Source organism: Hyperolius riggenbachi, chromosome 2 (genome assembly GCF_040937935.1).
Source record: "Hyperolius riggenbachi isolate aHypRig1 chromosome 2, aHypRig1.pri, whole genome shotgun sequence".
Lineage (NCBI taxonomy): Eukaryota > Metazoa > Chordata > Amphibia > Anura > Hyperoliidae > Hyperolius > Hyperolius riggenbachi.
The window spans coordinates 342,762,309-342,789,819 of record NC_090647.1 but is presented as its reverse complement, the minus strand read 5'-3'; the positions used below and the strand labels follow the sequence as shown (position 1 = coordinate 342,789,819).

Sequence of the window (27,511 nt, the reverse complement as noted above, 5' to 3'; positions counted from 1 at the left end):
GACAGGTATAGGTGCCACAGTATAGGTGCTGTAGTATAGGTAGCCAGGTATAGGTGCCACAGTATAGGTAGGTATAGGTGCCACAGTATAGGTAGCCAGGTATAGGTGCCACAATATAACTAGGTATAGGTAACCAGGTATAGGTGACAAAGTATAGGTAGCCAGGTATAGGTGCCACAGTATAGCTAGGTATTGGTAGCTAGGTATTGGTGCCGCAGTATAGCTAGGTATAGGTGCTTCTCCCAGTTCCATACTGCGACCCTCCTCTTCTCCTCCCTTCCCTCCCCCAGATCCTCAGCGCTTGCAGGAAGTGAGACTCACTGTCCATTTGTCCTGCGGAGATCGTACATCCTCCTCTACTGTACATCTCAGTCTACTGTATAGTCCGGGATGTGGCTAGATGACATAATCAAGCCGTGCCTCTGTACTGTAGACAGTAGATGGAGCTGTATACGGCAGAGGAGGGTGTGCGATTGCTGTTCCTCGCTTCTAGCAAGGATTACTGGGGGTTCGAAGAGAGAGGATAGGTGGTCGCAGCAGATGGGGGTGTGTGGATCACTGCAGAGAGGGAGGGGAGGGTGGGGTATCTCAGAGAGAAATTGTTGCAGGCAGGGGTGGGTGGGAAGGTTACTGAGGGCGGGTGGGGGATCTCTGGGGGTAGGGATCCCTGCTGGGAAGCCCCGCAACTTCTCTGCTTCTCCGGGTCCGCTGATGGGCTCCCCCAGGATGGCTGGATGGATGTTTGCACACCGTGGGTAGCACAGATCGCTACCCACAGTGTGCCGACAGGCATCTAGTCATCATAGGGATGGCCCACACATGTGAAAAAAACCGACAGAGAAGTTTTACATCTCCCTCGTGGCATGGACGAGCCTGACTCGTCCTTACCACTTTCAGCATGTTTTTGCTGGATGAGTCACGCTTGCCCTTACCGGTAGGCAGGGTTAAATCGCTTGGGTTGCTACTAACACAGGAATCGTGAAAAGTTTTTTCCACTATAGCAATTACATTTTCTGTAAATCAAACCGCGTTTTGGAGCGATTTTACTTGTGATTGTGCTTCAATGTTAAATGCAAAATCGCAGTCTCAAAACAAAATTGATGGAAAATCGCAATCGCTTGCGTTTGTGATTTTCTTGCTAGTGGAAACGGCCCTAAGGGCCCTTTTCCACTAGCAATCGCAATCACAAATCACAAACGCCTGCGATTGCGATTTTTCATTAATTCTGTTATGCGATTGCGATTTGTGATTTTCATTTGCATTGCATTATCATTGTAAAAATCGCTCCAGCAAGCGATTGCGATTTGCGATTAGTGATTTCCAAATCGAATCACTGTAGTGGAAAATACTTCTCATGATTTCTATGATAAAGTAACAACTCTAGCGATTTAAAAATCACTAGCGATTTGCGGTTTTGCGATTCAGCAATCACAATCGCTCTAGTGGAAAAGGGCCCTAAGGGCCCTTTTCCACTAGCAGTCGCTAGCGTTCGCGCTGAACGCTAGCGATTGCTGAATCGCAATTCCGCCGTTTTCCCGACGTTTGCGGCCGCGATTTTGCTATGCTATGCACTGCATAGCAAAATCGCGGCAAAAGTCGCTCCGCGGCGCGATCGCGATCAAGTAAAAAACGAATCGCGGTAGTGGAAATGACCTACCGCGATTCCTATGTTAAAAAGCAAACCGTAGCGATTGTAAAATCGCTAGCGGTTTGCGGTTTTGCGATTTAGCTAGCGCAAACGCGCTAGTGGAAAAGGGCCCTAAATGTGTGTTTGGGGTTTGAACCACGTGGTGCCAAATCTGAACACCAACACTACTCTTGTACCAGTGTTCTTCAAAATGGACTTTCTGAGTTATTGTTATCAGATTTAAAGAAAACCTGAACTGAAAATTAAAAGTCAAAATAAGCATACACAAGTCATACTTACCTTCCATGTAGTCTACTCCTCAGTGTCTTTCTCCTGTCCAGCATCCTGTTTGTTCACTGTGATCGAAGGAATTTTCTGTCCTCCATTTTGAAAATGGCCATTACCCATAACAGCTTTCTGGTCAGCACACAGTTAAACTGTAACATCGCCCACTTGAGCCATAGGGAAACATGGACATTACCAGGTACATGCGTTTTTCTCTCAGCTATAACTGACAGCAACTGATATTTTACTGACAGCAACTGATATATTTCAGATCTGACAAAATATTGTCAGAACTGGAAGGGATTATTGTCAGAAGAAAATGGTGAGCTTCTGAGAGGAACTGATGGCAAGGTAACTATGTAATGTTCATTTGAAGGTACCTCATGTGTTTATTTTAAATATTTTTACTCAGTACAGGTTCTCTTTAAACTCTAGCAAGATTTTTTCAGTGTTGGAATTTCTAAAAAAAAAAAAAAAAAAAAAAAAGTTAACAGACCATTTCCTAATGGGGTTTAAATCCCTCTTATTTTTTATATGTTTTGTATTTTATTTTTTATTTCTTGTGCCTCAATTCTTTTTAGTTCTTGCGATTGTAAGAAGGGCTTTAATTTCCACAATTTGCTTTAACCTACAATATATGTAGGTAGAAAAAAACAAAGTCTTGTAAAAGTAATACCTTTTAATGGCTAACTGATAAAGTTAAATAATGCAAGCTTTCTGGGATCTAGTCCCCTTCTTCAGGCATATTTCTGGATGTTAGCTGTAGTAAAACACTGATGCAGGGAAGCTGCATGAAGATGGCAGTTGTACTGGTTGCTGTTTAGCAGTTAGATGTCAGGTGATCAGCAGGCTGGAGCCAGTGAGCTTATGCAAGCAAACATGAAATTTAGCAGGTTTCTGAAGATAGTGAAGCCAAGTCAATCATGTTACATAAGGAGTCATGAATCCCATTCCACAATTTAAACCTTCTGTTAATCTCTTGAACATTTTCATAAATTTGTACTCAGAAATCTTTCTTGCTTGTTCATTTTTGAAGTTACCCTTAAGAATAAGTACTTTTAGATCTTGCATGCTGTGTCCTGGTTCACAGAAGTGTTGGCCCACTGGTGTGTCCATTTTATCCTCATTAATTTTAAAGCGGTGATGGTTCATTCTTGTGCGCAGTTTTTGTCCTGTTTCTCCTATATAGATTCCTCTTGAGGGGCATTTCATGCAGCGTATCATGTATACAACATTGGATGATTCACAGGAAAATTGGTCTGATATTTGATACAAGACTTTGTTTTTTTCTACCTACATATATTGTTTGGCTAACACGGTACAGAAACATTTTTACTACTTTAACCTACAACAAACATTGAATGTAGCCTGACCAAGTGGTATTTGAATGAGTTACGATGTCTCCTCATCACATTAAGTCTGTGGAATGTGATGTTCAATCAAACATGTGGTCTTATCTTTTGGTCATAAATTAGCTGGCATGGCTGTGAAACGTTCTTGATGTTGTACTTAGGGAATCCAATGACTTTTACTGCAGAACAATGTATCTCCTTTTTAATGTCCAGTGTATATAAGCTGTACACTAAGTTTTGTGAATATACATGAATCAGTCTGACAAAGGCTTCATAGCCGAAAGCTTACTGCTTTTCTCCTAAGTTAGCCAATAAATGGTATCATCCTGATTCAAAACGTCTTGCTCATTTTAGTAAAAGATTGAAGATTATGGGAGTAAGGGGGTTAATGAGTAGATTAAGAAAGAAAACATGGGAGCATGGGTTAGTGTCAAGGGTGTATAGGCAAATATACCTCAAACTTCCCTCTTTCCACCTCTTCTGACCTAATAATGTACTCCTCCTGATAATCTCACTTCATCCATGGCTACAAGGCTTCTTAAGAGCAGCCCTCATTTACTGGAATTCTTTTCCTTGATGGATGAGGCTTACCCCATGTGACAGACTGCCCTAAGCATAACCTTGCACAGAGATTTCTCAGGTCACAAACAGAGGCGTAGCTGGGGGGGAAGGAGCAAGGAGGGACACATGTCGCCGGACACAGCATCTGGGGGGGCTAAAAGATGCCACAGACCACCACACCCACACCGTCCCCAAAGCCTCCCAGCCCAAGTGCCAGTGAAGCAGGAAGCATGAGAAGGCGGATCTTCTCCCCTGCCCTCCACCCACTGCCTGCCTCTTTCCAGTCCTCATCATCATTGAGGAGGGGGAATGCTGGAAGGAGGCAGAGAATGGGTTGTGAGGGTAGAGAGCAGGGGAGAAGATCTGCCCTTTCCTGCAGTACACCCAGTGGCGTACCAACAATTCATGGGGCCCACCAGCAAAATTTTGACCCCCCCCCCCCCCAAAGTTCACACCCCTTTTCTTGCTTCCTCTTGGTGCCCTTAGTGGCCTTTGGACTCACCTCTCAAGGGTCATAAAACAGGTGTGGCCATTCACCCCCATAACAAGTATAGCCACAAAAAAAAAAAAAAAAGTGAGAGGAGGCACTTTGGGTACTCCCATCCTGAACAGACACCAAAACGTTTGCCTGCCCCCAGTATGGCTTGTTAGCTGCAGCAGTGGCAGAGAAGTCTCTTTGTTGCTAGTGGCGCCCAGGAGAAGCAGGGAGGTCTATAGATCATTCAAAAAGGGTATAAGCAATGCATCTAAAGAATTATCTATAAAGCACTAGCTAAACAAACATAACAGTCTTTAGCCATGTGATCAGAAAGCAAGTAAAAGGGCAGATATGCTGCAGCCTCCAGGCTAGGCTTCTCATTCATATGGCAGAGGTCTATGTAGATGATGGTCTTCTCGTCGACAGTAGGAAATCCAGAGAACAAGAAGAGGAGACAAAAAGAGGAAACCCATTTATAGTAGGCAGCCTCCAATCAAAGATGATCTACAGTCCTGCAAAACTCCTCCCCCTCATCAAACCCCTGGCATCTGGCATGTCATCCCTCTACTTCTTCACCAGGCATGCTGCTTAGGAACATGTGCATGGCACTTCCTCCCTTTTTTCTATCTGGCATGGTGCGGAGCTGCAGTATTGGAGCAAAAGCCAGCGTTATATGATCCCTGACAAACCAGCGTTGATTGCTGTTTGCTTAACTTACAGTAGCTGCTGCATGCTTCTATGCTGTTTCCCCAGCCAGTCTGACTAGTATGTTCTGTTTATCAGTTATGTTTTCGTTTATTCTCAATTGACTGTGCCATGTTAGCACATTTTTTGGACATATTTCTGCATCTATGCCATTCTATAGTGTCCATATTAGAGTTTTTTGTGTGGTGTGCTTTTTCTGCTCAGAATCTATCTTAGAATTATACTGTATGACAAGTTTGATTGTTTTGTGATTATAATCAGTCTATTGTGGTTGTTGCTTTAAAGTTTATTTTGTTTCCGCATCTCCGCCCTGCCCTCTCTCCCCCTCCGCTCTGACCAGTTACGTATGCTATACCTTCTGCTGTAAGTTGCCAGGATCGTTTTTTCGGCACAGTGATTGGCCGTGAGCCGGAGGCGGAGTTGAGTGACGCGTATGAAGTGACCCGTGCGGACACCCACGTGTCCGGCTGTGCGTCTTTCATAAAAGGCTGAATGCGGGGAACATTTTTAGCCACGCCTCCCTTCGTAAAAGCCGGTAGACCCGACGAAACAGGTCAGGGCTGCTGGCGTGTTGTCAGCACGGTCATTGCCTTCCGACCCTCCGCCTGCATACCTTCCACTTCCACTCTCTGCCGGCCTGGTCAGTTCTCGGCTCCTAGGTGCCTGCCAGATCAACAACAGCATAGCCTGCAGCTTCCATGTCTGGTAGACCGCTGTAACAACAGCAAACTACATGGATGGGGATTTCCTTTGCCAGCATCACAGCCTTGCATAGTCTGGACATATCGAAACTGGATCTTTGGTCAGTCCCCAAGCTGTGAACTTGGACATAGGGGTTGAGAGACCAGGAATACCCATCAGCTAGGAGCTAACCAAACTCCATCTTGCTTTATCTGGACTGGGAACAGTATGTGTTTATTCTGTGCTCATATGCCTATGTGTTTTTGCTGCAATTTTGTCTACAACTGACCTGGGCTTTGCTTGCTAAACTGCATCTATTGAGCTGCTTGCTTTTGTGTGCTGCTTCATCTGGATCCTCTGTGGTTTTTCTGAACTTTGACAGCTTGCTACATGGCATAGCTTCCTGGAGGACACTTTATTAGGAGCATTTTCAGGCCCACGCTTTGGCAGTTTTTGGGATCCCTGATCACATTAGGTGATCCTAGGTAGTGGTATGTCTGTATGGTTGGATGTATGTGGAATGAGGTCCCTTGGCATTTTGTACTGGTGCTCTTTTTTTAACCTGTTTAAATATAATATCAATAAATTTTGTACTTTTTCAATTTATCTAGTTGGTTTTGATTTATGACATATGCTCCCCAAATCCCCTTTTTCCTTTACTCTTACGTTCTGTTTATCATCAGCCTGTCGGTTGCCCTGCTAGTCCTGTCTCTTGTTGTCAGTCTGTTTTCCCAGTCCTGTCCACAGTCTGGCCTGTCAGTCTCCTCTGCTAGTCAAATGCTCAGTCTGTCATCCTGGTCCATATCTGGTCCTGGTCTGGTCTGGTCTGGTCCATATCTGGTCCTGGTCCATATCCTGCTCCACTGCTGTCATCCTGGTCCCTGCCTGTCCTGTCCGTAGTCTGTCATCTTTTTCCCTGCCAGCCCAAACATAAGTCAGTCCACACTGCAGCATTTGCCATACTGTCCTTTCAATCACTGGTGGGGGGAACCTTGGGTGGTCACTATCAGCAACTTTGGTGAAGACTCTGCTTGCCAGTTGAGCCCCATGTTTTCCATCAGTTCTGAAATCAATTCTAAATAGGGCTTTCCTGCAACCCCATATCCTTATTCAAAGGGACCGTAGAACTGGTAATATATGCTACATGCTACTTCGTTACACTTTAAAGCTTATTAGCGTACATTTGCATTAATTAGTAATGTACAATATTTTGTGCATTGCACTTCTGTACTTGAAATTACCCGGCTGGCCACAGTATTTTCATTAGATTTCAATTTTACTAGACAGAAAGCTATCCAGATGCCTCTCACATTACATCATCACCCACATGAGGTAGTCAAGATACAGACACCAAGCGCACTTTTCCTATTAGTCTCTCCTCCTTTTGCTATGAGAGATTAAATTTTAAAGTCAGTTGAAAAAAATAAAATAATTTGAAAACAAAAAATGTTTTAAAGTCAGTGCTGCAGTTCTATACCAATGTCACTAATAACAGGCAAATATCAATGATATGCAGATATTACCAATGGTAAACAGATATCAATGACATTCAGCTATCACCAATAACATACAGAGAATTTAGAGGATAACAACAATAGACTGATATCAATGACATACAGATATTCCCAATGACATGCTGATAATATCAGTCACAATCAGATGATCAGTAATGTAGATTCTAGTGGCAGTGAAGTATTACAGCTTGTCTGGGAAAAAAAAAAACATCAACTTCAACCATTGATTGGTAGATTTGAGTAGCAGTGATAGGCAGGTTCTAGTGACACGCAGGTAGTTGTAATTAGATTCTAGTGGTAGGCAGGTAGTGATCGGTAGACTCTAGTGACAGATAAATAGTGTTAGAATCCACTGTCATGCAGGTAGTCATATTTTCCAATGACAGGGAGTTGGTTACAGGTCGACTACAATGATAGATAGTAAACAGCAAAGTGGCATAGTGGATAGCACTCTTGACTTTCAGTACTAGTGTTTCAGGTAAAAATCTGATCCAGCATACTATCTGCATGTAGTATGCATGTTATCCCCATCTACGTGTGTTTCCTCCAAGTTTTTAGTTTGCATTACAGCAGGGCCAGTTCTAGACCTTTTGCATGCCTGAGGCAAACTTGTGAAATTAGATTGTAAGTTAGTATCATGACTTTATGCTCTTTTAAAGTGGACCCAAACTAAACATTTTTTTAATTCAAAATATTTAAATGCACCACTCTGACACATACAAAGATAAATAAACACTCCTTTCAGTCTATGAGCATTTCAGTGCCTGCTTTTCACCCCCCTCTTTGCATAACTAGGATTATATAGGTGGCAGCCATTAGCAATTCCTCCTTTGCCAGACACCTGCTACTCACCAGTTTGCCGTTTTCTGTCCCGGCAAAATGAAAGGAAGGGAGGGGTTCTTCCATTAAATGTAAAATATTTTATATTTGTCATCATGCAGCTGAAAAAAGGCTGCTATTTATTATTATATTTAGAAAATAGATTTTATTTCTGAAATTTTGTATTTTTAGGTTGGGTCCACTTTAAGAGTTTGGGAAGTAATGTAAAAAATAGTGGTAGGTAGTTCTTAGCGACAGGCAGATAGTGTAACGTAGTTTCTAATGACAAGGCAGATACGATTTTAGAAGCAGTTGGGCAGTGATAGGTTGTTTCTAGTGGTTGCAGGTAGAGATAGGCAGTTTCTAGTGGCAGACAAATAGTGATAGGTAGATTATAGTGACAACAATGGATATGTAGAATATAGTGACAACAATAGGTATATTCCATTGGCAGGATGTAGGCAATTATTACTGACAGATGGTAAGTGACAAGTATTGACAGGCAATAGGTGATAAGTAATGAAAGATAGTGAGTGACAAGAATTGACAAGTAGTGATAAGTAGTGGATGAAGACAGATAGTGGGTTGCGGGTAATGCTAGGTAGTGGGTGACAGATAGTAGATGATAAATAGTGACAGGTAGTGGGTGAGGAGTAGTGATAGGTAGTGATGGATGAATATTTGTATGACAAGTCATGACAGGCTGTGGGTGAGAATGTGTCAAGTGTTTGTCCATGAGTTCTGGTACACACAAGCAACACAAATCATTCCTCAGTTACAATGTCTCCCTCTTATATTGCCCTTGGTTACAGTGCCCAAATTTACACGAATCCCTCATTTAGAGTGCTATATTATAACACTCCTGTTACAGTGTAACATATAGTGCTCCTGATTACATAGTTACAGTACGTCCCTGAACTATCTAAGGTAAAATGCCCTCTCATTAGTGTCCCACCTTGTAGTGTTTCCTGTTATGATGCCCCCATTAGCATACCTCATTATAGTGTCCCCTGTTATAGTGATTTTAGTTGTTTCATCACTTATTGCTCCTTTCTTAAAGTGCCCCTGTGTATGAATGGTCAATGTGATGCAAATAATTCTGAGTTGGTGGAAACATCAATGCAAATTTAAACAGCAATTTAATCAAATGCTGCAGTAGCTGCTCATTGATAGAGCCTGGTAATATGATTTATATTCAATGTTTCACTGTGGACATCTACACTGAGATGGGGATTGGCTATTTGACAATGTAACTTACAATTGCGACCCCCATGATCCCTGATGTGAGGATCCCTGACAGAACAGAGTTCTGTTCCCATGATCAATTCCCATTTTGCTTCTAGTTAAATGATGACCCTGTTCTGATTGGATTTTACAATTTGGGTGGGGTAAACTTGTGTGATATGTGACAAAGTTCTGACATTCCTTCATTCATTCATGACCTGCTTAAAAAGGACACTTCACATGTACATGATCTGAAAAGGGCAAGATTTCAGCAAAGGCCACATAAGTCGTGACAGAGGGAGATGTTGCATAAGGGCAGAAGCTGCACATAGAAGAGGGAGCTGCAAATATAATTGGAAACTGCACATTGAGGAACAGTATACGCAATGAGGTCTTCTGCGCATATGGTATTTTTGTAAGAGCTGGGTGACTGCATATAGAAGATGGGAACAGGCTGCACATGGAAGAGAGAAGCTTCTTTAAATCTTAGGCCTCTGCAGGAGGCTGAACTCAGCCCCTTTCAGGCATTTCAGCCCCCTGTCTGCCGGCCGCAAGTGCCTTTCGGGCTGCAATTACATGCAGCCGAATGGCAGCATTTGGTAACACCGCACGTGTCCCGTTTTACAAGCTGACAGGCACTGAATTCACTGCTTTTGCTTCAGCTGCTCATGGAGTAGAGGCATTAGAGAGGAGCTGCACGTAGAAGTGGGGTTGACACAAGACATCTGACTTACAATAGCCTTTGTATATGTAAGAAATGTACCTTACATGGTATACAGCAGATAAAGAATGTGCACACACAATATAGTCATAATTGTTTATTTCAAGGGTCCAGTCAGATACACATAACACTTCAGTCTCATTTTCTATAGCATTCAATGCAAAATATGGATGTGGTATGAAATGTAATTCTCAGTGGTATGACAGTGACTGGCAGGGCAATGCTGAAAGCAGTGCAGCATTTTTGAAGAACCACAGTTCCTTTCACTAAAACATATCTAATGTGGCCTTTAATTTGGTAGAGCTTTTGTTTGTGCCTTTATTATATACCGTCATTTGCTGGCAGAGTGGGCTTACAGTACATGTGTACATTGTACAGATAACATTTTGGGTGAAGGTACTTTATAACATTGCTCATCTTATTATTCATTATTACAGTATAACGTACATGTGATTCCTGGAACAGCCTCTATCTGATATATCTATGCTGACTGTGCAAAACCCATTCTGTTGTTGCCCATGTCATAGACTGAGTAGTATTGGCGGAGGAAGACATCACCCAGGATCCAGAAAGGCTGACCATTCTGGGATGGCAGATAGGTCACTTCTACACCCACAGTGCAATATCCATTGTTCTGCGAAACATAAAAGAAATGACTGTGAAACATAAGTGGAGGACATACAAGGCATACATACTAGTGCGTCGCCGAATGATGGCTCACCCTGCTGGCGCTGAAATCCTCAGCAGCGTGATATACTATTCCCCCTCCGAGTCATAGCAACCTGGGGGAGTATACGTAATTACAGCTACGTGGGCGCTCACTGTAGCATTGCAGCTATAGCCCCGCTGATATCAGGTGCTACCTGCTTCTCTTTTAAGGGTTGATGTGTTAAGAATGATGACAGAGAAAACTGCATTGCAAAATGTACGAATGAAGTCAGAGGAGAAAAGAGGGACAGTTGGGAGCTATAAGCAGGGCCGGATTTGTACTTTTTACCGCCCTAGGCCAGCAATCAACAAACCGCCCCCCTCCCCTCACCACCACCACGTGTGTATACGGAAACACAATATTATATCACCGATTGTGGGCTCCACTGAGGACAGTCAGTAACATGCCTGTAAAGTGCTGCAGAAGATGCCACTGCTATATAAATACATAATAATAATTTGATAGGACATTAAACTATGACAGGGATTAGATTGTGAGCTCAACTGAGGACAGTCAGTGACATGACTATGTACTCTGTAATGTGCTGCAGGAGATGTCAGGGCTATAAAAATACATAATAATAATAATATGGCAGGACATTACACTATGACTATGGTAGGATTAGAGTGTGAGCTCTTCTGAGGACAATCAGTGACATGACTATGTACTGTGTAAAGTGCTGCAGGAAATGTCAGGGCTATATAAATACATAATAATAATATGGTAGGACATTAGACTATGACTATGGTTGGGATTAGATTGTGAGCTTCTCTGAGGACAGGCCAGTAACATGACTATGTACTCTGTAATGTGCTGCAGGAGATGTCAGGGCTATATAAATACATAATAATAATATGGTAGGACATTAGACTATGACTATGGTAGGATTAGATTGTGAGCTCCTCTGAGGACAGTCAGTGACATGACTTTGTACTCTGTAATGTGCTGCAGGAGATGTCAGGGCTAAATAAATATATAATAATAATATGGTAGGACATTAGACTATGACTATGGTAGGATTAGAGTGTGAGGTCCTCTGAGGACAGTCAGTGACATGACTATGTACTCTGAAATGTGCTGCAGGAGATGTCAGGGCTATATAAATACATAATAATAATATGGTAGGACATTAGACTATGACTATGGTAGGATTAGAGTGTGAGGTCCTCTGAGGACAGTCAGTGACATGACTATGTACTCTGAAATGTGCTGCAGGAGATGTCAGGGCTATATAAATACATAATAATAATATGGTAGGACATTAGACTATGACTATGGTAGGATTAGATTGTGAGCTCCTCTGAGGACCGTGACATGGCCATGTACTCTGTAATGTGCTGCAGAAGATGTCAGTGCTATATAAATACATAATGATATGGTAGGACATTAGACTATGACTATGGTAGGATTAGAGTGTGAGCCCCTCTGAGGACAGTCAGTGACATGACTATGTATTCTGTAATGTGCTGCAGAAGATGTCAGTGCTATATAAATACATAATAATAATATGGCAGGACATTAGGCTATGACTATGGTAGGATTAGAGTGTGAGCTCCTCTGAGGACACTCAGTGACATGACTATGTACTCTGTAATGTGCTGCAGGAGATGTCAGTGCTATATAAATACATAATAACAACAACATGGTAGGGCATTAGACTATGACTATGGTAGGATTAGATTCTGAGCCCCTCTGAGGACCGTGACATGACTATGTACTCTGTACAGTGCTGCAGAAGATGCCAGTGCTATATAAATACTTGTGGGGGGAAAGGAGAGAGAGGGGGGAGAGAGAGAGAGAGAGAGAAAGTGGAGGAAAGGATAGACGGCATATGATGAGGAATTAAGACAGACAGGGAACAAGATGAGGAAGAGGGTAGGAAAAAGGACAGAAATAGACCTCAGGATGAGAGAACAAGAGAGGGGGAATGAGATCGGAGGAAAAGAGTGGAGGAGGGAAGGAGACGTTAGTTAGGCATTTGGAGAGTTACTGGGAATGGGTAATAAATCAGGCAAGCTAAGACAAAACATTCAGCGGCATCTGGAAAGTCGGCTTATCTATACAGCTACTGGACTCCTGAAAGGAGGACTTCTGACACATACCCCATGTCAACAATGACGCTGGGCAACACCTGGAACTGCAGAGTTGAGCGGCAGTGGGGACAGTGTATGTGGGCTAATTAAAACAAAGGCAGCCAGGACCAGGCTTCCCCTAGGGTGATCCCGACGCCAGTGCCACCCCCTTCTCCCATTCCCCTCCATCCTGTACCTTCTTCACTGTCTCCGGAGTCCTGTCCACGAGCTTCCCCATCACATCCAGCAACCAGAAATCCCGCCTGCAGTCACTCACCACCAATCAGTTCCCAGCACCAGCCATCCACCAATCTCTGCCCAGCTTTGGCACTTCCTCATGCTGCCTCCTCAGCAGTGATTGGCTGACACTGAATATGGGGGCGGAGGGCAGAGGGATTACCAGTGACTGACAGCGGGCAGAGCTGCAATGATGTGGCTGCTGCTCCTGTCACAAAATTAAATCGGTCCCTGATTTATGCTGCCAGCGCCGCTTATGCACACACAGACATAGTACTGTGTGCAGTGCAAAGCGGGGGAACTTTGGGGGTGGCTGCGGACAACTTTGCCGTTATTGTGGGGCTGGCATGGATTGGACAGCTGTTAGGACACTGCCTGCTTGTTAACCCGCCCCTCCCTAAGCTCCGCCCTAGTCCCGGGCCTCTGAGGCCTGCCCACAAATCCGGCCCTGGCTATAAGAAAGCTGCAGACAAAACATTTTGGAGTTGTGGTGAAGTGATGGTGAGAGCAGGCATACCTCCCAACATTTTGAGATGAGAAAGAGGGACACTTTCACCCCTAAGCCACACCCCTAATCATACCCCGATACACCCTAGTCACACATAGCATAAGAATTTTAAATGAAAAATATGTTATTTTATAATTCAAACCACACTGGTCCTTTCTATCCTGGTTCATATTCCTTCATATTACCATTTGAAAATAAGAAATATATCAATTTAAAGGATGGTATTAAGGTTAGAATGAACATTTTCAGTAGAAAAATACATATATTTACATAGCTCTGTACATCAGTCCTGAAAGAGGGACAAATGAGGAAGAAAAAGGGTCAGAGGGACTAGGTCCCTAAAGAGGGACTGTCTATCCCGCCAAAAGAGGGACAGTTGGGATCTATGACTGCAGGGAAAGGCTAGAACCTCAGATAAGAGTTTTGGCAGTTTAGCCATGTTGGGGATGAGAATTTCATTCACTTCCTCTTCCTCACATAGATTTTACAAAGAACAGGAAGTGAGGGAGAAATATCCACAGGAACACCGACAATGAGATATATTTTTTTGTTAGTGATGGCGATTAATAAAACCTCTTTTTTTAGTTTGTATTGTTTCCTGTTTAGGATTTTGTTCACTTCCTGCCCTACTTGCAGGTCACAACAGTCAAGAAGTGAGGTCAAATTTCATTAATGGTGAAACAGACATTATTAATAAACTAAGAGTGGTTCCAACATTTCCCCCTGTCCAAAATGAAAGATGTTTTGGCTGGTGTAAGACTGTTCGATTCCTCGCAGGATAAAGCCTTGTTGTTCTACTTGTGCAGAAAGGCCTTCATAAGCTGGATAACTATATGCTGTATATTACACTCCAATGAGTTCTGGTCCACCATGAGCTTGTTGGTTAGTGTGCATTATGTATATCAGTGACATCATTTTTAGTATTTTCATACATATTTCCGTGTTACTATATAATTACTATGTGATACCTGAAGGATGTAAGCAGATGGAGAAAGTGGATATTGAACTCCGTTGATGATAAAGCTGATGGTGGGAAGACTCTGTACATTGTTACAGTTCACTATGTACTGTAAAGAGATACCAAAAATGAGTTGTAAATATAATGAAATATACTGTTTTGCTTTTTGCACGTCTAACAGTTCCTCAGACAACACAGCTTACATGCCATGTAAATAGGTTGAAATCAAAATATTAATTCTCCTTAAAGGGCACCTGAACCAAGTAAAATTATTTAAAGTAAAGACATGATGTGCCTGCAAATGAACATTAAATACTTACCTCAATATCAGTTCTTCTCAGAAGTTCATTGTTTTCTTCTTACAACCACTTAGTTAAACCTGTCTCTCTGGAAGGTGAAGACCTTACAGGTCCTCTGCGCTTGCGTTATCAGCTTGCCTTATTAAGTTGATACCTTTTCACAGTGAGAGAGTTATCTTATCAATTCTGTGTGTGTGTGTGTGTGTGTGTGTGTGTGTATACACATGCTTGACGTCTCTCTCTCCCTCCCTCTCTGTGTCTATACAGAGTCTTCTTCTGCATAAACCAGTAAATAATGAAGCAGACAGCTCAGAATGCTTCACTTTACATTGCATTGCATTTCTTGCCCCAACACAAAGAAGTGAAGGAGGTCTTTAATAACTCTCCACTTAACGACAGCTCAGGCCAGGTGATAACTTCTCACAGACTTAACTCTTGTATTCCTCTCTGTGAATTAACAGCCTGTCTTTAACTTTAGAATTCTGTAGTTATTTTAAGGATTGAAGAGTTAACTTTCGAGATCTCACCTTAACTTAAAGACAGAAGAGTCAACCCAATGCTGGGAACACACGTTACGTTTTTTTCACCGGATTTCCCGATCGATAGTACGAATTGAATTGCAACCAAAATCGAAAGCATTTTTAGCACACTTGGGCGATGTTATGTGCAGAATCGAGTGTGTTCTCGATCGAAATAGTATCGGACATGTTAACCCCCCTGGCGGTCTAAAAAATTCCGCCAGGAGGCAGCGCAGCAGTTTTTTTTTTTTTTTTTAAATCATGTAGCGAGCCCAGGGCTCGCTACATGATAGCCGCTGCTCAGCGGCATCCCCCCGCCCGCTTCGATCAGGAAATCCCGTTCAAAGAACGGGATTTCCTGGAGGGCTTCCCCATGGTGACGGGGCGGGATGACGTCACCAACGTTGGGACGTCATTGGGAGTCCCGATCCACCCCTCAGCGCTGTCTGGCACCGATTGGCCAGGCAGCGCACGGGGTCTGGGGGCGGCACGGCGCCGGATAGCGGCGATCGAGCGCGGGGCGGCGGCGATCGGTGTGCTGACGCAGTTAGCAAAGTGCTAGCTGCGTGCAGCAAAAAAAAATATTAAGCAAATCGGCCCAGCAGGGCCTGAGAAAACCTCCTGCGCGGCTTACCCCGAACTACGTTCGGGGTTACCGCCAAGGAGGTTAATGTGTGTTGGCGCGATCAATGAAGCAGCTCGATTATGTGTATGATATAGAGGCGTTCAGGGGGCAGTATCAGAGTGCAGTGTCATCAATACTGGGCGTAATGAGTCAAAAACATAGTAAAATCGGAACAGAAAACGTACATGTGTGTAGCAGGCGGACGATAAAATTACTGTCGATTTCTGGTTGAGATTGGATTCGTACTATCGATCGCATGGGAAATCGGGTGAAAAAAACGTAATGTGTGTTCCCAGCATTAGGTTTGCCTGAGGTAAATTGTTTTAGTGAATACTACATGCCTTATCACCATAGTGATAACACTAGAAACAGCTCAGAAAGTTATTAAAGACAGGAGATCTGCTTAGTGAATTGAGGCCAAAGTCAGACAATTAGCCTCACGTAGATCATCTTTACCTTCAGCACCAGCTTCCTCAGGGACACGGGAAAACATCCCATGATCTAGACGAGTGCCAACTGTTAAAGTGGATCCGAGATAAACTTTTACTCATTGCATAATTGTGTTCCTTACATATAGTTTATAGGGCATTCCTCAAGCCAAATACTTTTTTATGGTTTTAATACCCTAATTCTCTATAAACTAAACAAGCCCACAGCTCCTCCAGGATCTAGGCACTCTGAGACCCATGTAGCAAGGGCTTATGGGAGCTCAGTCTGGGCAGGAGGAGGAGAAGGGTTACTAGCCAGAGATTTCAGAGGCAGAGGGGAGGAGTGAGGAGGAGGGGAGAGTGAAGTTTTCAAGGGCTGAGGGGTGGAGATGCAGAGCAGCTTGCCTGTGTAATGATCACAAGAAGATCATGGCTGCCGTCATTGTATCACAGGTAGAAATAATCATCTACTGTTGAAGCTGTTGCAGCTAGATTTGCTGTGTAAAAAATGTAAAGTTAAAGAGACTCAACAAAACGTTGAGCCTTATTTCTTCTGTCCTATAAGTTCCTACTACTGTTCTAATGTGGTCTGTCTTACTGCAGCCTTTCCTACTTGCACTGTCTCTGTAATAAATCTTATCTCCTTTCCTCTGTCATGTCTGTCGGGCTGAGGCTGGAATGTGTGGAATGTGCAGCACTGCTTGTCATTGGCAGAAGCTTTACACACCCCCTCCAAGCTCTGCATGAGTCACACAGTAAGCTAGTTCTCAGCCTATCATACTCTGGTTAGAAGTCAGCTTTTGTTTGTAAACACTGCCTAAAACTGTTAATTACAAACCAGGATTGCAGCAGGGAGTGTCAGAAACAGCACAGAGGGGCACAGGAGAACATAAGGAAGAGAATGGTATGCTTTTTATTGTAAGAATTTTAGAATACAGATTCTCTTTAAGATAAGATATATAGACAAATTACTTGTTATAGTTAGTTTTTCATCTCGGATCCCCTTTAACCTCTTGCCGACCGCGTCACGCCAGTAGGCGTGGCCGCGGCGGCAGCCCCAGGACCGCCTAACGCCAATTGGCGTAAAGTCCTGGGGCTCTGTTTTGCAGGAGATCGCGCGCAGGCTGCGCGCGCATCTCCTGCTTGGGGGGCGGAGCTCCGCCCCGCCTTCAGTCTCCGAGCGGCTATTGCCGCTCGGGAGACCGGTAGACGGCGTGATCGCCGTCTATTTACTTTGTGCAGCGCTGCGATCAGCAGCAGCGCTGCACTGGGGACAGCCGTGTGACACGGCTGTCCCCCTGGGGGACAAGAGAGCGATCGGCTCTCATAGGCAGAAGCCTATGACAGCCGATCGCCGTAATTGGCCGGCTGTGGGGAGGGAGGGAGCGAGGGAGGGAAGGGGTTTAAAGGAAGAGGGTTTTTTTTTTAAAAAAAGGCAACAATAATATTTATTAAAACAAAAATAAACATGGGGGGAGCGATCAGACCCCACCAACAGAGAGCTCTGTTGGTGGGGAGAAAAGGGGGGGGGAATCACTCGTGTGCTATTTTGTGCGGCCCTGCAGCTTGGCCTTAAAGCTGCAGTGGCCTTTTAAACTAAAAATTGCCTGGTCACTAGGGGGGTTTAGCCCTGCAGTCCTCAAGAGGTTAACTGCTATGTTTACCACCAATACCCAGCTCATAACACTGACTCTCAATGACTGATGTCAGTTTATAGATCTGCTGGCCATCAGGTAACTATAGAAGCACTGTAGAAGCAGTTAAATCACAGAAACTAAAGGTGGACACAAACCATACCATTTTTTAAATATATTTTCAATTCAAGAAGTGCAATCAATTTTTCTGATTGTAACATTTTAAAAATCTGACCAATGTACCACATACATATGTTAAATTTTTCCCCATTTATAAAGTAGATGATTGAAAACTACTCGGAAAAAAAATAGCTTGGTTCTGTACACCAAGAAATTGTCAATCTACCCTACACTATTCAATTCTCATATAAATTGATAAAAATTTACAGATCATTTTATCGAATAAAAACAGGAAATTCAATCAGATTTCTGGATCGAATGAAAAAAAAAAGCGTTTTTATGAGATTGTCATAAATTTGAATCATTATTTTGGATATTATGTGGCTACCTTAACTCTTGTCACTCAATCACAAAGTGATATTGTTTTTATTTCAGCAACTTCTGCAGGAAAATACAAATCATTCTTCTGCATCTCCTAAGCATGTTATATCATTTTTTCAGTGAAATGTTAGATTTCCATTAAGAGTTCATGTTTACTGACTGGAGCTTGTACAAACTCTGTCTGCCAATGGGGAGGCACAAAACTGACTGGTCTTTCATAGATGTTCTTTTTAAGAATAGAGGCTGTGAACTCATTGCATTTCTTGCCCCAACACAAAGAAGTGAAGGAGGTAATTTAATAAGGCTAAACGACATTTTACTCTGGGAACCCTCAAGTAATTACTTTGCTATCTTAATTTTAAAAGATGCCCATATCCTATCCTCCTGAGCTAGAGCACCAGCTTTAAATCCTTTTACCTCTCCATACTGGCTTTCCTGTGCACCAACATATTGCAGAAAAGTTCCCAAAAACTGCTGAGGTATAGTGAGGAGGGAGGTTCCTGTGTCCACCATGGCCTGGCATCCTTGGCTACACCATCCTGTTGCCTGTCCATTGATGGAAAACCTGAAATGCATTAATGTGGAGAATTACTCTACAAATTCACTGTGACATATTGTATTGCACAAACTAAATTAAATTAGGCCATGGCTGTGCACCCATCTGCCATGAATTGTTGTAGGGAGAGACTGGTAGACTGCTGGTGCTTGGGAGAGCTTTGTTTTTATAAACAGATACCATAGCAAGGTAAGTCAGGATGCTATAAGGTTTTTTTTCTCAAACCGGAAGGCCATGAAAGACCTCTCAGATAGGACCACCACTGGAATTCCCATCTCTTCTTATACCAAACACTATTCCAATCAGCTCCTAATTTTACCTAATTTGTATCTAAATTTTATTAGTAATGAAATGTACCAGGAAAAATATTAAATTTTCTTACTTTGGCTTTTAGCTAAAAAGTACTCACTCATCAATAGCAATCTGCCAGTACAGTTCCTGAGTGACTGGGGCCCAGTTTATCTGTCCGGAGTACAGGCTGTTGTCCACACCACCAAAAATGACTGCTCCTGATTGGCTGCACAGAAAGAGAAAAAAAAGTGAGTATAACTTAACTTAGAACTAACTCTAGGCTGAAGTAAAGGTTTCTGCTGTGGTTCATCTGGGCTTAGAGCCACCATAAAAACTAGGGTTATAAATCAGATTAGGTAAAGTTATTGTGTTATGTAAGAGTCAGTGGTACAATGGGACATCAATTAGTGAGTCATGCATAATTTCAAAGATGTGCGTTAGGCTTAGGTGAAAGGTTAGGTAAAGGGTTAGGCCTCTTAGCAGCAGCGTTGGGTTGAGGTGCAAGGCTGAAGATAGGGTGAAGGTTAGGATTGGGCATAGGAGAGGGAATAAGGCTAGAGCATAAGTGTACATAGAAAGTAGACAGGTGAATGTTAAGTCTACAGCAGAACCACTTCCTCCAGGTATATACGTTTTATTTGAAGCCCAAAGCCAGAATGCTGATGGCATGCTTCACACCTAAAACTGACCCATAAAACAACACTGGAACATGTGACCTGGATTTTAACAGTAAGTTTGTCTTTCTAGAAGAAATTGTGTTCTATAGACTTTCAGCCATCTGGATTGTATCATAATGAAACCATGCATAGTATGCATAGGTAGGCTGGATGCGATCTTTGCTTTTTGCTACTTATAAAATATACCAATTGAATATTCTCTTAACACCCAGGGATAGGCCCACAATCTGCTCCCCACGACTACATGCAAAGGCATCCAGGTATCATAGTTAATGTATTTGAGGAATTGGCGCTTTGCTTTCTCACTGTGAGGGAAATGAGGTACAGTAAACACTAAAATCTTTTTACAAAACCCTTTTATGTATAATCCATTAAAAAAACAATGTTCTGTTATATGCATATAACATTCTACCTGAACATGGGGGTTCAACAAATGTAAAGGCAGCACCCTTATGTGCTTTTAAGGACATACCTGTTCATGTAGACACTGAAAATGGGGTATGTGAGGAGGTTTTGTTGCAACATGCCCTGCATTGCAGTGGTAGCGCCTCCTGCAGACAGGGCTGGATAGGCCATTCCAAAAATACCTTCAAAGGCAGAATACACAAAGTTGGTACCAGGCTCATTGACACTCAGACCAAGCTCTTGATTTGTAATGGTCAAACTTTGCACCTTTAAAAAAGTGAAAAAAATAATCAAACATTATCACTGAAACGCCATCACAGCTGCAAGTTTCAAGTTTAATATTTAGCTGCACGCCTAACATGGGATGGTGGCGGATCCCTCGTTCCTCCTTGATACATATATGCATCATCTCACGAGGAACGAGATTTGACGGGAGCTTGCGCTCGCATGATCGCTTGCTCCCGTCAGCATACACAGCGGGCCCCAGCGATCAGCCTGTGAGCCAGTAATCGGAGCTGGCAAGCTGTTTTTTTTTAGTAATTATGAATTTAGTATTTATATGGCACTGCACAGAGTATAGTCTTGTCACTTAACTGTCCCTCAGAGGGGCTCATAATCTAATCCCTACCATAGGCATATGTCTATGTACTGTATGTATAGTGTAGTGTATCTATCGTGGTCTAGGGACAATTTAGGGGGAAGCCAATTAACTTATCTGTATGTGTTTTTTTTTTTATTTCAGTCTTTTTTAATGAAAATAACACAAAAACTAAAAATAGCATCAGCAATCGAATGCCACCAAATTAAAGCTCTATCTGTGAGAAGAAAAGGAGGTGAAATTCATTTGAGAGCTAAGTTGTATGACCGAGCAATAAACCATTAAAGTTGTTAAGTGCTGAATTGTAAAAAATATCCTGGTCACTAGGCAGTATAAACCTCTAGGCCTCAAGTGGCTAAAGTGAAAAAAAAACAACTTTGTAGAACTATTCCCAATCTGCAGATCATGCCCTTCTTACAGAATGTGTTATTGTCTGCCTCAAGTCAACAAGATGAAATTTAGTTTAATGAGAAATTTAAAAGGCATAGTGATATCCTGATCTAGGCTGAAATGTACCAAAAAAGCAAGCCTGTCAAACAAGTATTTATTTTATTTAAAAAAAGTGAAAATATTCTCTGAATGAAAATGGCTAGTTCCATGGCATGCACTTTCTTTCTTTATAAGGGTTGATTTACTAATAGAGAAATATACACCCTACAGTGCCCACTATACCCTCCCCACCACTATGGACTGTAAACCCCCCCCACTGCCCCTATACTTTCCCCATGCCTATGGACTATAAACCCCTTATACTTCCCCCTATACCTTCCCCACCCCTATAATGCCACAACCACACCCTCCCATGCAATACTTTGTTTTGCTTTGGCAATGCTAAATGTATTTGGTCCTGCCATAAAGCTTTTTTTGAATTGAATTTGAATTGAAGTAAAGTAACTCTCCCACCTCCCCTCCTATGTCCCACAAACTCCCCCAACCCCCAAAAGAGAGGTTACTGTGTAAAAGAAACTTCCTGGTTGAGTGTTCTACCTTTTTAAAGTGGCCTTAGCTATCTCAGATAAGTAATCCTGAAAATCTGGCATGGATTAAACAGTCTGCTATTGGGTAGAAAAAGTTTTCAACTCTCCATTGGATCATATCAGATTATAGTGAGTGCTGCTGAACGATTAGTGAATTACTGTATTTTTTGGAGTATAAGACTCACTTTTTCTCCCCCAAAAGTGTGGAAAAAGGTCACTGCGTCTTATAGCCCACATGCAGGGAGTTCCTGACTTGTGAACTCGTTCCAATATGAACTCCCAACCTGTCGCAATGTCAGGGACTCCCTGTACTGTGCTCAAGCAGGGGAGGACACAGGGAACACAAAGGGGCATAGAAGAGGACACAAGGTGGACAGAGGCGGACACATGGGGACACAGGAGGACACAAGGGGGTTAGAGGAGGACACAGGGAGACACAAAAGGTGCAAGGGGGCATGAGGTACAAAGGGGACATAATCCACAAGATGCCCTTCAGCATGGATGCACCAGGTTTAGTATACATTTTTCCCCTGGTTTTTGTCCTCTAAACCTGGGTGCATCTTATGGTCAGGAGCGTCTTATAGGCCAAAAAATGGGGTAGTAGTTTTGCCTTTACAGTTGCATTTGTGCTCTAATTTGACACCCGGCCAGTGGCGTAGCTAAGGAGCTGAGGGCCCCGATGCAAGTTTTACTATGGGGCCCCCCCAAGCACTCTATACATAACAATTGATACGGCGCACCAAAACCTGCCAATGGCAAGTACAGTGTCAGGGGTGCAAGAGGGGGATGGGGAACAGTGTGTTAATGATTACTACTATTCAAAGTATCTATAGAAGTGATTATTATGAACACAGGGCCAATACAGAGCTAATACTGTATTTGAGGGAGGGCCCTTCGGGGCCCCGATGCGGTCGCTACCTCTGCACCCCCTATTGCTACGCCCCTGCACCCGGCTGTGATACAAGTAACATAAAGTTCTTGTGTGGGTGTGTCTATGAGACTGCAGGCACATGACTGCAAAATTCACTAACATTCCAAGAATTCTCACTAAGATCTATGACCTTGGTGAGGGAGACAGACACTTTTTCTTTAATCCGGCGCAGGTTTGCAGGATCCTTTTTGTTTTCCAAGCTCACCTGGAACAAACATTAAGCAACTGGCCAAAATCACAAAACACTGTAGTAGTATTCAGTTTTAATCTAAGGGCCGATTCAGAAGGGAGCTCGGGCACGTCTTGTTTAACCAAAGCCAAATGCTTCCCTGTAAGTGAGCAGAAAAGCATCTGACATCGATTACGGTTAATAAGTTGTCATGTAATGTTTTGATCCCCGCAGGGGGACACGGAAAAGTTGCAGTTAGATGGGAGGCCCCCGCCTCAATGGGATCGAGTGCAGCATCTGTGCAAGTGAGGGGAAAAGCCAGCAACGACGTTTAAACATGCTGTCCATTTATTTGAATGAACAGTGCTTGAGTGACAAACACACGTGACCACTACGTTTAACTCCCATGTGATGCGGGCATAATGGTTGGAATCCAATAAAAAACATTTCTTTTTCTACTGATGGACTACTAAAAATAGTGATGACTGATCATGACTCCATCTTTCACTTACTGTCACAGTGTCATAGCCGAAGACACCAGTCAGACTGCCGCTGCCATACTGCATAGAAAACTGCTGGTTATTGGAAGTGTATGTAGAGGACTGGCTTGGGTTGAACAGTGGGTGGTTCTCTAAGGAATCAAGCATGAAGAAATAAAGAGAAGCATTAATAAGCAGAATGTCTCAGTCCCACAATACCATTTTTATGATTTAAGGTGAAGTTGATGGAAAAATTACTTTTTTTTTTCAACCAAACTAACCATGTACTGTAACTATCTAATGTGGCTACTTATGAAGCAGCCAGATGCCACAATGTAGTTCCACAGTGTGCTATGGTTCTGAGGTATCTCAACCTTACTTCTTGTAAATAAATGGTGTTCAGTGGCCAGCATTCTTGCTAGCAGTGTTAGAGACCCCAATTCAATTGTCATGCAGGACACTTTCTACGTGGAGTTCGTAAGTACTCCTAGCGTCATGAGTTTCCTCCAGGTACACCAGTTCCCCACCACAGATTGTCCCCTCTGAGGAAGATAGTGACCTGAATTACTCTAGTATTATTATTATTATTATTATTATTATTTATTAATAATAATAATACTAATAATAATAATAAAATATGCATGTATTTATTTATTTATATAATGCTGAAATCTTCCATGGTACTTTAAGGAGTACATAGTCATATCACTGTTCTTCAAAGGAACTCACAAACTAATTCCCACCACAGAAGTAGTCTAAGGCCACATACATACATCAGATCATAGTCTTTTGAAAATGAAAGATCACAGACCAATTTTACCCCCTTCCATGTATGGAAGGGGGTAAAATTGGTCTGTGATCTTTCATTTTCAAAAGACTATGGTCTGATGTGTGTATGAGCCTTTACATCCTTACCATAGTCACAGCCAATTTTGAGGGAACCAATTAAATTACCAGTATGTTTTTGGGATAAGTGGATGATTAACAGATTACCTGGAGGTAATCTACGCAAACATGGGGAGATTATAGAAACTCTATGCAGATAATTTCCCGATCCAGACTTGAACTGGGACCCACCCTATGTATTCCGTAAAGCACTACACAGAATGTGTCTGTTCTGTATAAATGCATAATAAAATGCTGACTTAACATTCCAGCAAAATGTCTATTTACAGCAGGGTCCACAGTTTGCATTGTTTAGGTTTAAGTGAGATACATCCAATATGTCAACTCATACCACAGTTGAAACTTCTTATATGATTGGATCACAGAACATGTATAGCAGGTGAAGTCATAGATGGCAACACCCAAATTCTAAATCTCCAGAAATCCACTTATACAGTATATTTGCTTACAAATATTAGTTGGATTTGCAATCCAGAGGTATCCAGAGGTAAATATTTACTGTATAAAGGTGGCCATCCACTCATTAGATTAGCAGCAGATAGATCATCAGATAGATTTCTGATCTATCTGATGTGTTTAGGAACATTTTTTACTAGGAACAGATTTCCAATAGATTTCAGTTTGAAATCTATTGAAAATCGATCTGATGACATTTTTTTTGCCATCAGATTTCCATTAGGGCCAATGCAAAATGATAAGCAATCTCAACAGATCGACCTAGATTTTCCAGCCTGCCAGATCGATTGAAATCGATCGAAATCGATTGAAATCGGCCGCAAATCGATCGATTGGTCAATCGATTTGCAATCGACCAATCGATCGATCGATTTTGATCGATCGGCCAAAAATCGACTGAGTGTATGGGCCCCTTAAGTTTTTACTGCATGCTTATACTGATGGTAAACTACTACAGTGTGTGCGATGATCCTTATTTAGAAAATGTTATTTAAAACTATTTCCACTGTTGTAAATGGAGTGTCATTAGTTTTTCTCACCCATTAAATAAATGCACATAACATAAGCAAACACAGGTTATGGCTGTACAGCAGATGTTGACTCATTTTTGTGTGTGTAAACTATGGCATTGACAAGCTTGTGTATAAAGGTGAAAACAGTAGTGCATGTATCTTACATATTATTAATCAAGACCTCATGCTAAGAACTACTGTTTTAATCACTGATTTGTATTTGATTTTATTTCCAGTTCGGCATCATTAGTGCTTGTTTTCACTCAGACTCCATAAGCAGCCTGTAACCTTTCTCTTTGTTTTTATTTTGATTGAATATATTGTAATTAGTGGTACATGCCTACTATAATATATATTACTGTTCTGTATAAGCGCTTTTATCATCTCTTCTATAGTCATACTTACGGCAGGCTTGACTCTGGCAGTAAGTTGAAGCAACCCACAGATTAGATGATCCAGTATCAAAAAGTACCATGAAGTTTTGTGGAGGTGTTCCAACGCTGATTTGTCCATAATAACATGCCTGAATTAAAGAGAATCCACATACCATCAATGAAATAAGTTCTATTAGCATTATGTGAAATATAGAATTAGAAATGGGACTGATTAGGGCTGAAATGTAAATGATATTTAGAAAAGAAGTGATTGTGAGGCACAACCTTACATGGTGCCCTGCAAAAAAACCCGGCTGTCCATATAGGATTAAATACAACTGAATTAAATAGCATTCACTGCCCACCACATCTCACTGGAGTACCAGAATAATGGAATATTGCTGTATTATCTAATTTATACCATCATATCAATACACTTGAACAAGGCCTATGAAAATCAACAGTAAGCTATAACTCTGTCTCTGTAAGTCTATCACTAAGGCATGTGGCACTCCTAGGAACTTACATCCATGTTCATTGGCTCATAGACTATAGCAAAATTATTTTTGTGGTTGAAGGGGTATTTCATGGCGGGGTCCCTCTTGTGTGTTTTCATAAATTCTTCCAGAACTCCTTTTTCCTTCATTGTCTCCCGGATTGATTTGAATCTTTTTAGAGGGACTCTAAATAACAAAGAGATTAAAGTGTCAGAACACAAGAAAATCAGTGCAAGGTGCTCAGTGGAAAAAACATCTTTCCACTACAGCACACTGTAATACTTTTTTCTCTTTTCACATATGTGGAATGTATTTATCATGTACACAGTCATGAAGCAGGTGAATGCCACCAAACTTGAGAAAAAGCATTCTCAACAAACGTGGCACTGGGTATTTCTTGAGGCAGTGCGATCTCTTGCAAGACGTGTTGCAGTAACTAAGGCAAGCAAGTTCCCTCAGGTTGGGCAGCAACACACAATAGTGGTCCACCCTCATCAGAGTGCCAAACTCAAGAAGAAGACAAGCTCTCAAGTTTTCGGTAAATACATTAGCACCACAATCATATACAGTACATGGTAAATGCATCCTAATAATAATGCATTTGTATTTGTTATTGAAGTTAAGGAAGCAAGTATCATTCCAGAAAGATGATATAAAATGTTTTTGCATAAGTAAAAAGACCAAAACATTTTTGATGTAACATAAGCAAATTATTTTCTGTGAATAGAGGCACTAGAATTTCTATTGCACAGTCTGAATTGTGTTTGGAAAACAGCTCTTACAGTGGGCGCATGTATACATGAGCAACTGTACACTCGCTAACATTCTCCACAACCCTCGCTGTGGTCCAATACAACCCATATGAAGGTTGTGAATGTCTCCCACCCAATATTCATTAATCACTCATGTTCTTCGGTGATCTCCGGCCTGGGAGAACCTTAGTAAATAAGCTTTTTCGTGTTTTCTTGGTCAGCATTAACAATCCTAATTTTTTTACAGACCTGACCAGTCCCTCTGAGAGCTGGAGACAAACCAGCGCAAGAATCACCCACTTCATGGTGCTGGACTTAGAACCGACCGCAATGCTGTACAGACCATCACGCTTGTGTTATATATAGCTGCTGGAAGTGTGTCAGAATGCAGCGTGCTAATCTAGAATGTAACCTTCCACAGGTGTTCGCAATTAATCTATTTAATTTGGATGCCTCAGTGTTTATTATCTAAAGT

At 42.2% G+C, this 27,511-nt stretch overlaps 2 protein-coding genes and 1 long non-coding RNA gene across 5 annotated transcripts in view; 1 reads left to right on the top strand and 2 right to left on the bottom strand.

Moving 5' to 3' along the window:
* LOC137546726 (gastricsin-like) overlaps positions 1 to 2,808 on the bottom strand; it is a 32,166-nt gene extending 29,358 nt beyond the window's left edge. Inside the window, exon 1 of one of the 3 annotated variants that reach the window (XM_068269499.1) lies at positions 2,589 to 2,808. The gene's annotated coding sequence lies outside the window, so the exon portion shown is untranslated. Of the gene's footprint in view, positions 1 to 1,927; positions 2,011 to 2,588 lie in introns of those variants that run through there. The other 2 variants (XM_068269501.1, XM_068269500.1) reach the window with 2 other exon arrangements.
* LOC137546730 (uncharacterized) lies at positions 2,159 to 27,511 on the top strand. The gene is made up of 3 exons (XR_011026331.1): positions 2,159 to 2,263; positions 19,407 to 19,551; positions 27,284 to 27,511. It is a non-coding gene; the product is annotated as an uncharacterized lncRNA (long non-coding RNA).
* LOC137546727 (gastricsin-like) lies at positions 10,081 to 27,353 on the bottom strand. The gene is made up of 9 exons (XM_068269502.1): positions 27,286 to 27,353; positions 26,314 to 26,470; positions 25,819 to 25,936; positions 23,573 to 23,691; positions 20,453 to 20,652; positions 19,422 to 19,529; positions 18,874 to 19,021; positions 14,462 to 14,560; positions 10,081 to 10,601 (listed from the first exon to the last, which is right to left on the bottom strand). The coding sequence occupies exons 1-9, from the start codon at positions 27,339 to 27,341 to the stop codon at positions 10,449 to 10,451; spliced, it is 1,158 nt and encodes a 385-aa protein (XP_068125603.1). The 5' UTR covers positions 27,342 to 27,353; the 3' UTR covers positions 10,081 to 10,448.

Excerpts from the sequence above, each read along its gene's own strand:
- LOC137546727 (XM_068269502.1), bottom strand. The coding sequence starts at position 27,341 with ATGAAGTGGGTGATTCTTGCGCTGGTTTGTCTCCAGCTCTCAGAGGGA. Across the intron at positions 23,692-25,818 it reads CTGCCAGAGTCAAGCCTGCC|AGAACCACCCACTGTTCAAC; the intron begins GTAAGTATGACT and ends TTGATTCCTTAG. Across the intron at positions 19,530-20,452 it reads TTCAGTGTCTACATGAACAG|CCAATCAGGAGCAGTCATTT; the intron begins GTATGTCCTTAA and ends CTTTCTGTGCAG.